The sequence below is a fragment of the Hippocampus bargibanti genome, linkage group LG10 (genome assembly GCF_051943395.1).
Source record: "Hippocampus bargibanti isolate YZ-2025 linkage group LG10, ASM5194339v1, whole genome shotgun sequence".
NCBI lineage: Eukaryota > Metazoa > Chordata > Actinopteri > Syngnathiformes > Syngnathidae > Hippocampus > Hippocampus bargibanti.
The window spans coordinates 21,534,130-21,548,915 of NC_142743.1; the positions used below are offsets into that span (position 1 = coordinate 21,534,130).

A 14,786-nucleotide genomic window follows, 5' to 3' on the forward strand; every position below is an offset into this window, starting at 1 on the left:
AGAGATCCAACATGCTAAAACACGGTTGACTACTGACTCTTGACATAAAGGTCGTCGCAGCGCCTTGTCAAGTATACAGCCAGCACACACCAGCTGTAGCCTGCCCAAGAGAGTAGTGTGACAACATTGTGTGCATGAGGGTCTGTGTCTGTTTTTCGGTGAGTGAACAGTTGTGTTGGTGTGCTTTCTCACGTGTCTTTTAATATCTTCATTCTCAATTCCAGCCATGTCATTAAGTGGAGGCATTTAAAATTCACGCAGTGTGTGTTCAGAACAATTAATTCATGACCACGTTTAGTGAAAAAGACGGATGTGCCAAACCTCCCTTCAGGACTAATGTAGTTAAAGGTTTATAACTCACATCAATATCCAGCTAAATGTATGTTGGGTTCAAGTTAAAATGACAATGAAATATTTGGCTTTTTGAGTTAAGAGATCTTCGACCAAATCAATAAATACAGCACACGATACAAACATGGCTTGTTGATAACAGATGAGCTCATGAAGACCAGAATCGATCTGAAATGTGAATCAATCCAGCAAGTGTTCTAGTAAATGTATAACTCTCCAACTCTCTGGAAAGATGACCACAATTTAATAGACTTTAAGCATGGCAGCTCATTATATGCGGAACGATGCAAGCTTCTGGTTTCAGCTTATTCCAAGAGACCAAAATGCCATCCACAAATAATAAGGTCCCAGTGTTACGTCATTTATGGAAATATGGCGTCATTTAAGTACATGGTGAATATATTTTAATGAGTTTGATCATGTCGCTATCTGTTAGATTAGGTTAGCATGCCTCCACAGCCTAAATGCAGATATGGTGCATGCATTTTGTTCACTGAGGTGTTACTGAAGGGGCAAACAAAGACAGCACTGTAGGAGGAAGTTGGCTCTGGCGCGGGTTGCAGTCATAAATAACGGGGAGGGAGTTTGAATTTTACGACACTTGCATACAAAGAATTTATGAAGGGGTTTCATTTTTTTAATCAGTAAGAGACAGGAGGAAGAACAGACAACAAAAAAATGTATAGCAAAAAAAAGATAGTAGAGAGGATGTTCCAGTGAGAACAGGGAGATGGCATGCGGGGAGAGGAAGGATGAAATAACACTTCCTGGATAAATGGCAGATGTGATGGGGCAGAAAAAGAATCAGACAGACAGCATGTGGTACTGTCGAGAACAGAGATAATAGAAACCAACTTTGAGGTGGTGGAGTTCTGATAAACAGGCCAAAATTGAAAAAGAACGACAGAAAAAAATAAATATACACGCCCATGAGTTATTTGATACAGTGATACCTCAGCTTACAAACTTAATTGGTTCCCAGAAAGTGTGTGTAAGGTGAAAAGTGTGTTTTCCAAACATTAATTTCCCATAGGAAAATATTAAAATGAGAATAATCCGTTTCCAGATCCCCAAAAAACATAATTTTCTACTAAATAAGCCTTAATACTACACAAAATCTACCTTATTTTATGTATAATGAATGTGCTATTGTAATTTTTTAGACAGAAAATCGACTTCACGATCAACCGACCTCCCGCAATCGACCCATTACCGCTGATGTGCGCGCACACACACTTGTACCATGATGGGCAACAGCCCGACACTGAGGAATGTGCCGCACTTTTACAACCTATTAACTATCATAGCTAACACGTACCATTTTAAAGTGCTAGCCTCAGTCCTCTTGATTCCTCTCCTTTGCTTGTGCCATCGCTGAATTGTACACAAAAGAAACTCTGAATGAGAAGAACGATAAAAGATATAGCGCATCAGCTCTGCTCACAAGCTGTAACTTCCAGTGACGCAGATCACGCGCTAATTGTAGGTTAAAGATTTACCTGCTTTGTTTTATTTCATTTTTTAATTCTTTTTGTAAAAATTAAACTGAAATGTTGATTAGGGGTGCAGTGTACTTTCACACAAAAAAATCTATTACTAAGATGCACAATTTGTTGTTTTTTTTCTCCTCTACACAGCTCACGATCGACTTGGAATCACTCCGTTCTCTACCGGTCGATTGGGATCGAAGTAATGGGCACCCCTGATCTATAAGAATGTCTGTTTTTTTTGTCTGATTTCCCAATCCCTTTTTTATAAAATCTGTGAATTAAAAAACAAAAGGGGGATTCTTGTGAGCTCATTTTCATGCTATAAAGACAAACATGTTCACCTCAAGAAGTTATCATTACACATCCACAGTACCGCAGAAAAAAAAAATCATCCACCCCCTTAAACAACAAAAGTCATTTTGTTCTAAGCCCCCTTTTTCTCCCTGCCAAAGATGTTTTTTTTTTTGTCTTGAGCTTCCCATCACGAGCGCCTCAAACGTATCAATTTTCAAATGGCTTCTCCCATTTTCCTCTCATCTACTTGTCATACTCGCAGGCTGCTCTTGAATTTTCAACTAGTCTCTTATATACTTCTCCCTTGCCACTGTCACCGTGACCGCAAGACTGTCAAATACTCAGCGGAATAAAAATACCCACTCGGTTGTTGTTGGTTGCAATGATGCAAAAAAAACAATAGAATAAAACAAAGGAATTCACAGGTAAGTAGTAAATATGTGATTGTTCAACATGTTTTACAAATATGATCAAACATTAAGTTGTTCCATCTTGAGACACCGGTTCACTTCAAATTGCCTTTTCACTGATTTCACTTTGTGCTTGTACATTTTGTGTCTGGATACTCTTGATGAGCCATCTGGCATATTGTCTTCATCGGTTTTTGGAGCTGTCATCCATTTCACGATTACATATGATGCGCCTGTGTAAACATTTGGGAAATGCTTCTTCAATCATTTTTCATGAGTGCCTTCATTTGCTGTGCAAACGTTGACTTATCGTGCGGGTTAAATGATGAGGGAGGGACTTGCTGAGTAAACGTAACTCAAATCAAAAGGTCAACCTGAGTGAATGCAGCTTTGATGGGAATGGCCACTAGGACTGTTTGTGTGTGTCTGTGTTGCCTTCTTTCATCACTTCAGGGTCTTTCTGCATTTCCACACAGTTTAATGTGCAATGTGTCTTTTTGTGTAGCATTGAAATACCCGTGTATAAAAATTAAAACTGAAAGAAAACAACCAAAAACTAGGTGTATGCAAATTAGTTTAGATTCGATTACCTTTATTGGTCCCACTATGGAGAAATTCACAATTCACAGCAACAAAATTATGAAAGGAAGAGTAAAGAAAACAGAATAAGTAAAAAAAACATAATGGACCTGCTGTAAAGGCAGCCACTTTCACTGCGCCATCTTGAAGTCAAAATAAATATTACGCAACACAAAAGAGACAGTTATTCAATCTTAAGCACTTTTTTGCACTCTCTTTGTTGTATGCAAATTATATTTACTTATCTTGAGTGTTAGAATATACTGTCCTTGCAGTCGTTTACGCCAAAAATCGACAAGCGACTTGACTGTTGAGCTATCTTCTCTATTGACTTCAATTGAAGTATTTTTAGATTGTCTGATGCCATCTGGAATTACAAAACAGGCATCACAAAACAAATGGGGAATGTTTTTTATATTATTTTGCATACCTTGGACTAAGTAGTATGTGGATGTCAGGTACTGTTCAAAAGCATAATGTCTCGTGTACACTGCATCCACTTGCTAAACATGCACATCTCTCTTCCTTCAATCTAACTCCCCTCTGACATCAATACCCTCCATTGCGCACACTGCTGATGTAATGTTGTCCTGAATGGCATTTCACACAGAGTTTGTGCACAAAGCCAGTGTTACTTTCACCCGGCAACACAGTACATCAAAAAACAGGCACAATATTTTCTCTGGCACCATGTGATGATGGAAAACATTTTCCGATCGATGAACGTCCATCCTCACTAAGGTCGCCACTCACTCTTAAATTGCAGCTATTTTTAGCTATGGGTGATAGCATAACTGGGTAGAGAACTCCCCTTTTTCACACCTGTCAAGATGTCAAGCTCCAAGTAACCTTATTACAATATTTGGACACCAGAGGAAAAGCGGAGAGTGACAGCAGAGCAGTCCGGAGCAAAAGACGAGGCTTAAGAAATTAGATGCATCCCGGTCGGGCACCAATGAAACTCAGTCTTTTATTTCATCATCCGTATTGTGGAGCATTATCTGTAGTCAGCTTTGTTTTTTTCATTTTTATTTACCCCAAAATATCACCATACATCTTAAATAGCACCTACTCCACCTGCCCGTGTGAGGCTGGTGAAATTCAACATGGTATAAAGTGTATAATGTTGGTCTTGATACTCCTGTTAAGGTCGAAGTGTTCGAGCCGATTCTTAACCATCACTTCCTACCCCTTAACCATTGGAAAGATGTATTTTGAATTGTTTTATGCTCATCAAAGTCCAAAATAGCTTTGTGTGTCAATTGAATTCGCCCACACATAGATCTGTGACTTTCACAGCCTCCGCAAAATCTGTTAGTATGACTGGTTGCTTCCATTATTTTTTTCCACTTAATAGAAGTACATGGTTAAAAATGTAAACCGATCCCCAGTACGCAATTACTTTTCATTGTTGATTTGATCATGAGCCATTTTATGAGTCTCTTTCATCATAAAATACAAAATGTTTGAGCTATCAACAGTGAAATCGTTTCTGCTGGTGTTTGAAATCTGCTAACAAAATTCATCTGTTTGCTCTTCGGTGCACTGTTGGAGCCATCTGTCCAATTGATACTTTTGTGACTGTCCAAAATCATCCCTGATGTCTGTAAAGTTAAAATGTGGAAATAGGAGAAACCAATGTGGACTTCCAAAGACCTTCACTCAAATATTCAGACACAGTCACGTGGCATTAGTGGTAGTGGTACTGGTGTAACGAATAACAACAGTTAATTATAGCTTTTGTTGTTGAGTTTAAGTCTTTAACTCATTCACTGCCATTCTGGAATTTATTCAGGAATTGAAAATATGTAAAGCACCATTCCGGAATTTATTCGGGTTTTAGTTTTTCTTGCGGTGGACGCCGATAAGGCGCTAGTCAGACCTCTGGCAATATTTTCCAGGAAGGGGCAGCATTTGCCTTTTATACAACCGCCCCCAGTCGATAGGAGAATCAATTACATAACGGTTCACAAGTGACAGCACTAATATGACTTTCTTTTCACACGAGTTACACAAAAAAACATTATTTAAAAATTATGTCATACATTATAAAGAGTTAACTATTAGAAAGGCAGAATAATGCAGTGTAGTATTTTCTATTCAAAGACTAATGCATGTAAAAATAACTAGGCCAGAGTTATAATGAAGAAATATGCTCAGAAAACACAACATGGCACCTTACAGAAGCTCACAAAATTGAAAGAGTCTCACCAATTTCATGACAGCAAAATAGTATCCTGAAACAGGCAATTCTTTCAGCTGGATGTACAGTAAAGTGTGCAATTTAAACAGGTAATGCCGAAACAATTGAAATAGAGATGACTGAGACGAACGAAGTTACAGAACTGTTTGGAAAAAAAAATCCCAGGAAAGTAACAAAAACCTTAGACACAGTTTTGTTATCTTTTGTTTTGTTTTAAATCAAATGAATGGCTGTCAACATCATCCGTTCAGTGTTGGAGCTTTAGCTGGCAGAATGAAACCCAAAAATGGTCCAACTAAGGCCTTGTCTCTGGAATTCCTTTGCTTTCTGTCAAGCACATTCAACTGCACAAGTGAATTAGCAGTGGGAAAATAAATGCAGAGAGAGAAAACACCCGCTGAAGCATACAAACACATTCATTTGGCATTGGACCAAAACAGGATACAATCCAAATTGGCTCTTGTCTTCCTTTCACTCATTGCACATTGACGTGATTTCTGGGAACCCCTGAAATGGATTCTTAATGCTGCGCTGCTCCTTCACAAATACACAACATGGCCTCAGTGACTATGAACAAGGTTGCAGTATGTCAAGTATGTTCACTAATAAGATTCAACGGTTCTTTAGGAGTAACTGGATTCACCATGAGTTGTTGAACATACCACACAATATGCTCTATGCTTTTAGGACGAGAGAAGGAAATGATACAGGTACATAGCATGCTTTGCATTGCAGAACTGGCCCCGGAATCTGTTTTTTTTTTTACGGGAACAGCTGCTCGATAAAAAGCAAAAATATTAGGTCAATTGTGAAACCCTAGACTTCCGTTCGTTTGTTCTCAGATGTGCTTCTTAGCATGTGACAGATATGGACTTTTAGATTGTTTAGTGTTTAGAGTGTAGAGTGTTATATTGTAAACATGAATTATGCGTGTTTTGGGAACGTGTGCAGTCAAATACTTAAAGTGTTTGTGTGGTGGCTCATTTCAAGGTACTGATGTGGTTCTTGCTTCAGAACGCACAGGTGGGCTGTGGGAAGGGGTCGTGTGTGCGTGGGGAGCCGGAAGTACTCAATGTTGCTATTTTCAAATCTTGCTTGCAGCTCAAACATCAATAACTTTACATTGAAATTTGAAATCTTGGCGTTGGTGGAGGAATGTGCTTTGACTGTCATTTTCCGTTATTTTCATCGAGAGAATCGTCTAGCTTCAATCGTTTCACAGTGACAGCATGAAAAAGAAAAACAATCAACATCTCAGAAAACTGAGTCATTTTGGCATGAAGCACATAAAAGGGTTGTGTCCAAGTGAGAGGGAGGTGGTAAAGTAAAACACACACCCACACTGGGGAATGTCTATATAAAGAGAAATGTGTGGGAGGTGCTCAGCTATCTGCTCCCAATGAGCAAACATTTTTAGCCAAAAAGCAATAAACCAGGGGGTAAATATCTGCAAGACGATTGATGGATGAAATCAGGGACTATATGTTTCTAAAGCTGCCTGACAGTCTTAAAAAAGCTGTATTCGCTATCGCTCCAAAGCCACTTGCAACTCCTAATTGACTCCAGATGGATTCTTTTCTTTCCGCATAAATATCACTATAGGTGATCATTTCTGTCCATTACCATGGCAACTAAGCACAACAATTAAAGCTGACTTCTTGCCTTGCGTAATGCTGGTCTCCTTCTTCCCTACAGTGTGGTTCACTGGGATGTCGAATGTTAGCTGAACCTCATCCATTTTGGTGATGTGGTTGGGCGGGATGACGTTTATCTGCAATCTTTTTATTATATTTCAAATGCAAAGTGGCCGTGGCCCAAGTTAATTGGTCAAAACTGATCTGTTCTTGGTAATCTGAATCTGAAAGGCCAAATAAACTGAATATTATGTCTGGAGGGCCTTGGAGAGGGCATCGTCAGGTTGTTAACTAAGCTAACTGCAGTTAACTATTCTGCTTTCGGTGTTCGATATATGCAAATCTGTCATGGTGCTCTTGTGTTATGAAACAAAGGTAAAGCACGCAGGAACACAAACACTCAAGCACATGCACATCAAGGAAATGAGAATGGTTGGATAATGGGCCATCACAACACATGATGGTTTCCTCCAGAGAAGTAAATGGCACTAAATGGGATTTTGATCGAATCACAGAATTGTCTTGTATACCAGATGGCGAAAGGTCTTGCACCTCACCATGACACCAGAGAAACAAACAGCCCATGTCCTCAACAACCACTGAGTGAGTGGATGGGAGGAATCTGACAATGAGGGGTTTGGGGATGGAATGAAAAAAAAGTTGTAGGGGTGTGTGTCATGAATAGACGTAATAAGTTCCAAATCAAAAATCTGTACTCATGTTATGAGAAGAGCTGGATGACTGGTTTGAAAGACGTTCGAGCACTTTTGGTGTTGAAATGGTGAGCCAAATCCTCTTCCAGATGCAACATTAGTTCACCCCATAAATGTTCTTCTCGCTGACGATACATACATGCCCACAGGCACACTCGATAGTGTGCAAACGAGGGTTACGGATCTTGGTTTTCATGCATTTTGAGTTATTTGGTGAGTAATAGTTTCCCTATTGTTTGTACATATCGTGGTGCCACTTCTGAGTTTATATCTCAAGTCATATCCCTCAGCGCAGAGAATATTCATGACATCCTTTGTAAATTAGATTTTTTTTTTTTTACGTTTTTGGTTGTTTGTTGTCTTTGACGTGCCCTGAATTTGACTGGCTACCATTACAGGCTGTAGTCTCTATATTTGTATTTTATTTATTGTATTCTATTAATAACTGTATTTTATTCATTATTGTATATATGCTTGTCTTTGACTGTAAAGTGTCCTTGAGTTTTGAAAGGCGGTTGAAATAAAATGTATTATTATTATAGTCTGCCTCTCGCTTAAAGTCAATTGGGATAGACTTCTCACTCGTAACCCTGAACAGAATAAGTGAAATGAAATATAAAGTCCATTATTAACCCTGAGCAACCACGACGTAGAAAAAAATACATGTAGAACAAAATGTGCCCATGGGATTCTTCAAAAATAATATGAAGTTTGAGTTTCGACTTGTGATTGTTCAAAGCAAGTAATTGTTTGTGTTGCATGAAGGGGCCTTCTTGAGTGATGACACAATATACTGAAATACATGAATGCTTCATGACAGTTAATCCTCCGAGAGACAAAATGACACTTGTTGCGGTTGCCCCCACCAGGTGTCTGATTCAGGTGTTGACTGGATAACGATTTGGCCGCTGTGTGAAGACAAACACTTCTTGATGCATGCATTTTCATAACAACAACATCAGCAGTCTGTCCACATGCAAGTGGTCCGATAGAGTTACGCGGCTGAAGCCCAATGAAGTTTTAGAGGTTAACTGAATGTATTATTTGACAAGGGAAGGGCATTGACAAGGGAAGGGCAAATTGCTAGATATTCATGATGTGTAATTGGTCCTGGGGTCTCACTGGGGTCTCACTTATCAAGGAGTGGAATTCCAACAAAAACTGTGGGTGACTCAGCTGTAAAAAAAAAAAAAAGTCAGACCAGTAAGACAATTTCCCATGATGAGTCAAGGACATGGAAATCTGCACGTTGGTCACAGTCCCGACATGCCCAAATCCAGATGATCTTTGCAAAGTAGTAGATGGAAATGGAGTCATGTTGGCCAATGTGTGAAGGGTCTATCGTGATGACAATAACTATTATTGCAGTGTAAATATTGTTTGGTGACCTTGGCTGGAGGGCTGGGCAATAGGCAATATGGTGAAAAGTCAGTGACAATAGAAGTATTTTATATCAGTCCATACCGATATGTATCGAATAGCATTTGTTTTCTTTTACTCTTCAAAATTAAACAAATCTGCATGTAGGTAATCTTATTTGAAAATGTAATATTTAACCCTAAATAGGAGGCAAAAACAAGGCTGAAAAATGTGACATACCGATACTTGTAGACAGGATGTTGTGTACGCATCTCTCAGACCCTGTTTTGTGCATACACACTGTTGATAAGTGAGACCCTGGTGAGGCGGCTCATTATTAAAGACGCTCGTGTGAGCCAGCAGCCGAGGTGTCCCTGCAGTTATCCATCTGGACACTTGCTCACCGAGTTTGGCTGCCTCTTATTTAAAGAGCCTTACATTACCAAGTACTGTATCCTCAATCCACTTTAGTTAAAAGCGCTTGAATAAAACTTTTTGGGGGTCATAAAACACACATAAATAACTACGCCCCCAACATTGAATGTATAGTTAGTTGAATGATTAAGTGGGAATGTGAAAGACGAAGAACAAAGGTAAATGTGTGATTACATGTATGAGCATTTTTATGATACGCCTAAGCATTCTTCATTGCAAGCACAATCAATGTATCATAAGCAAATGTATGATAACTAAAAACAATAACCCTAACATTTTACTGTACATCACTCGCTGTTTAAAGGCTTTTTTTCCCAAAAAGAGTGACTTAATCGTCATGGCGGTCACGTTACTGACATATTTTTTCTATCATACAGATGGTTTGATCTAACTGTGCATGGTTCCACACAAATAATGAGTGGCAGGTCTGTAATTTCACACCATTTCTCAGTCTTCTAGCATTCCCTACCTTACACACAGAACCGGTTTCATCTCAGTTACTGTACTACCTTCAAAGATAGGTAATCGCCCCACACCCTAGCATGTGCAATGTTGACAGAATAGTGACCCAGCAAACAAGGGAGGAAAAAGGTGACTTTTCACAGGCAATGAAAATGTAGGAAAGATGTTGCAAAGAGCAGCACGTACAGTTAATTCGATGATTCAAAACCTTTGCGTGCGATAAATATGCAAAATACTTTTTAACCGAGGGCAAAATACTTTTTTTAATGGCATTGTAGGCATTCATTTTGGTTGAACATAAAATCATTCATGCTGACTAAAAGCAATTGATGGTAGTTTTGCATGATGTCAGCATTTTAGGGTGAGCTCACAAATGAGCGTGTCAGCTGAAGACTGGGAGGTGTTCGCGAGAGCATCTTTAACAGAGAAAAATGCAGTGGTTCTACGTTTCCTTTGACATTTCTCATTCTTTGCACAAGTAACTCAATGTAGCATAGATGCAATTGGCTACCACCGCAAGAATATGTAAAATTCTCCTATATAGACTTGATCGAGTTATTGGCTTGATCTTACTTGATTTGTCGTGAAATCCTGTGTACTTAATAATACTAAAACAGAGGATGCAGTGAGATCAAAAAACCTTTGGATATTTCACGAGTAACAGCACACAGAGTAATCACGGCTATTCATGTAAAATGAAATAAAAAAGTGTAACGTAATGAGAGCAATAAATATTAAGTATTTTTAATCTGTTCCTTCTTCCAGCAGAAAAGAAAATGTCTCTAGCAATAACTCAGTTGTCGAGTAAAATGTATCAAAAAGAGTTTGAGAATAAAACCCAGTTTTCGGAATGGAATGCAAAATTGTAAGAAAAATACCTTTGTTATTTGCAATAAGTCATAAATCACAAAAATAAATCCGTGTGAGGACAAACCCTATATCAGGTGCAATGTCTTATTGTCTTCTGTGTTATTTTTTTAAGTTTACTAAGACTGCAGCAAAACATAAACTGTCTTGACAGGAAAAAGTTTCCATATCAACACCAAGCATGACACCTACTCCTTTCTATAACATAACGTTCACATAGCGCCACAATTTCATAAAATGTTGCACATTTTGGGTGAACCCTCAAAGAGAAATTTAAGACGCACAACAGGAAGGTTGGGAGAGGACAAAAAAGAGCTGCATGGTTCATAGATGACCTGGTCCAGTGTGACATCGCTCACTAGTTTCTTCACTGTTTACAGTGCATCTGGACTTAACACTGTGAAGAAAGTGTCTCCTAAATCTGCGGTTGTGGTGACATTTCAGTTTCTTAAAGTTGGCAGGGACCTCGTTTCCAGAGAATATTGTAGAAAGAGGCATGACCTTGTCTGACTGAACACATAACACTTATGCATGCACACGCAAACCAACATTTGGTATTAGCTTAAAACTGGGAAAGACGTATTGAAAACACCTCTTAGAAGTTCCAAATTAGCACACTTTCCATTATTTACTGCTATCCAGCCATTGTTTAGCTTGAACGCTTAAAAACCAGCTTCATTCACATTTTTTTTTCCACATCTGGGCATCTGTCTGTCTGTCTGTCTGTCCAGCCTTCTTCCTTCCTCTGTACTTGGACAGGCAGGAAACTTTAACGAAACAGGGGTTGGCATGACATTATGTGCTGCCATGATAAGAACAAACACAAGAAGTGGCTTCTTTGTGTCTATCACAGGGGTGTCAAAGTCAATTTTTGCTGTGGGCCACATTGTAGTTATGGGTTCCTCTCGAGTGCCGTTATGAATTTGGGGAACCCATTAGAATGTTTAAATCCCTTCAAATATTACATATAGAGCACATAGCAAATTAATGAATAACTTGTTTTCAAATTTGAAGTCAAGAATAATGACTTTTATTGTGGTTGACATCCAAAAATATGAAATTTTGGCTCCGATTTTAGCAATCGTCATGGAATTTAACAAGTTTGATTTGCTTTCGCGGGCCGAAAAACATGATGTGGCGGGCCGGATTTGGCCCGCGGGCCTTGACTTTGACACCTGTGGTCTATCATGATACATTTCAACTTGATAAAGACAGAGAAATTACTTTTGTTGGGTTTTCATTGCAGCGTAATTGAGTAACAGTGAACCGCTCCGCTACGCTCACTTGTTCGTTGCCTCCTTCCATTTATCTCATTTTCCATATTGTCGGCCACATAGTATAGTTGCCGAAGTGCGTTTAGATGTTGTTCTGTGACATCCTCAAGAAGGCGTTGGGAGGGAGATCACTATTATTTTGAATGTACCGGGTTTGTAGAAAAGAGTAGAAATGTGTGAATTCAGAATTGTTAATAAACCAACAAATAAAGCATAGCACACACAGTGTCAAACTGTTCCCTGCTCAGTCTTACATACAAGTTGAAGTGGTGTTCATGGAGTTGTAGTTCCATGACAGGTCAACTCAGAGATTCGGTTTTGCTTTTCGGAGCCAAATCCATCTTTCACTCCTCTTTGTCTCCTCCCTCTAATGATAATAAGAAACGCCGAGGCATCTCATTGAAATACAGGCAAATGCATCTGACTGAGCTGCGGTCCTCTTTATGTCCAAACTAGCAAGAAAGGGAATCAAGCTGAAGAAACATGTGCTTTGTTTAGTCCCTATGCAACAAATGCCATATAATGGCACAATTGCACTGTGCAACTGACCTGCATGCCTCATTCTGGCCCATGCCCTGAGGTGGGTATGGTGCAAACTAAGCACAGTATAAACATACTTTTTGGCTTCTCATATGTCAGTCATGGTACAACACCAGACACTGCGTTAGATCACAATCAAGTTTTGCAATTATTTCATCATGTGAAATTTGACTTACACCCAGAGGGAAATGTTTTTGAAGATCAATTTCTGACAAAAGGAAGTTGGTCGCATGTGCAGTGATGTTCTGGTTCACTTTAAACTTCCACATGGACATGCAGGCATTTCGTCAGTGTTGGTGATATTAATCAGATGCACAATTCACTGAAAAGTCAATCAGAGAAAACACATGCTTTCCACGTGCTATCACAGTCAGCATGACAACATCCAGAATGCTACATTTTTCTTGTTGGTGTTGTCTTGTTACTGGTGGTGTCAAAAAAATGCAAAAATGATAAACAATGAACAACACGCAACATCATGATCAGAATTGACGAAGACAAAAATATGTTGCCATGTTGTTTGAAATCGGCATGTCAGTACAGGAGAACAATTATCCTACATTTCTAATTTTAGACTTGAGTCAGGACCTGATCGACAATTCAGAAAGCACACAATGAGGGCTGTTTGTCACTCAAATGTGTGGCTGCACATCTCACTTTGTATGTGCATGTGTGTATCTCAGTACTATAAAAGCTAATGCACTGCAGTTAGTGCAATGCAGTACTGTACTGCAGTGTGGTCAAACACATTATAATGATCTGTCAAATGAATTTTGAGAAATGGAGACGCATAAATGAAAAAAACTATTATGAATGTGTGTTGTATGCACTTGTCAGTGAGGTTGTATCTACCATGTTGTGAGGACATATTTCTATACCCCCATCAAGACAAGCACATTTACGATGATCATAAAGAGCTTTGAAGCACCATGCGGCTGGCTTTCAAAAGTTTGTTGCACAACATCAGCTGGCAACACTTTCTTGTTTGATGATCGAGGGGAGTTAAATTTCAAGTTAGCGACAATAAGTGAGTGAAAAGAAAAGCAACCAGGTCTGCTACAGCAATGTTTATGTAGAAAATAGTCCTAATTGTGTGACTGGTCTTGTTAAACTGGATTTTGTTCATATACCAGAACTGGATGCTGCAGTTGTTGTGTTACAAAAATATTTTGGACCATATATTTTGGGATTCTATCGTCAGTATTTTTACTTTTATCTGAATGTTACCGTACCGATGACCATTTTGTGTTTGGGGGGCCTTTTATCGAGTATCTTTATCTTTATTAAATTCACAGAGTTGCTTGTTATGTAGCCACAAGAGGACACAAGCCAATGTCTTATTGTGCCGGTCCCAAGCCCGGAGAAATACAGATGGTTGTGTCAGGAAGAGCATCCGACATCAAAGCTTGGCCCAAACAAACATGCCAATCAAACCTCTGAAGATGGAGGGCACTGATTCGCTCTGGCGACCCCTGAAGGGAAAATCCGAAAGGAAAAGAAGATTGGTTTTGTAGAGCATGCATATTTTGTTATGATACTTGCGTGTTCAGAAAGGACATGCACAATAGTTGTTTTTGACACCAGGAACTTTTGTTATTGGGAAATATTGGACAAAATAAAAAACGAGTATTGAAGGCGGTGCGATTCGCCAAAACATATATACATACAATTGCGTGCGTGCACACTGATTTGACATGTGGATTTCTCATCTGAACTTGGCGCGCAGACACACATACACAAACACACACACACACGCACGCACACACACACACACAAACACGCTCGCGCACACACAAACACACGCGCGCGCGCACAGTGCCCAAGTTAGCTAACAGAGTTTACTAAACGACACTGAATCTTCATATTTGCATGAAAACGCCACTAATGCATAGAACTCACCTCCTCCACAGTGAGCGGCATACATATCCTGTACTCCTTCAGCAACATCTTCCCTTGCTGCGTGCCGCTGAGAACGTGCTTAACAACGCTCCCTCCTCACTGGGATGTACGTTCCACAAAAGAAAGAAATCTAAAAGTCATTCGCGTCGTGTCAGCGCAGACGGGGGGACGGTTTCCAACTACGGCCCAATACACGGAGTTCGCTCATCTGAACCAGCGAGGCAAGCGTCCGATAACGGAATGGAACGACCCCAAATCAGCTCAGTTTGTATGATT

At 39.5% G+C, this 14,786-nt stretch overlaps 1 protein-coding gene across 1 annotated transcript in view; it reads right to left on the bottom strand.

Moving 5' to 3' along the window:
• The window catches only part of LOC148892903 (cytoplasmic phosphatidylinositol transfer protein 1-like), a 36,998-nt gene extending 22,212 nt beyond the window's left edge, over positions 1–14,786 (bottom strand). Inside the window, exon 1 of the mRNA XM_089007235.1 lies at positions 14,511–14,786. Within this exon, the coding sequence (XP_088863361.1) occupies positions 14,511–14,558 (48 nt within the window). The 5' untranslated portion in view covers positions 14,559–14,786. The remainder of the gene's footprint in view (positions 1–14,510) is intronic.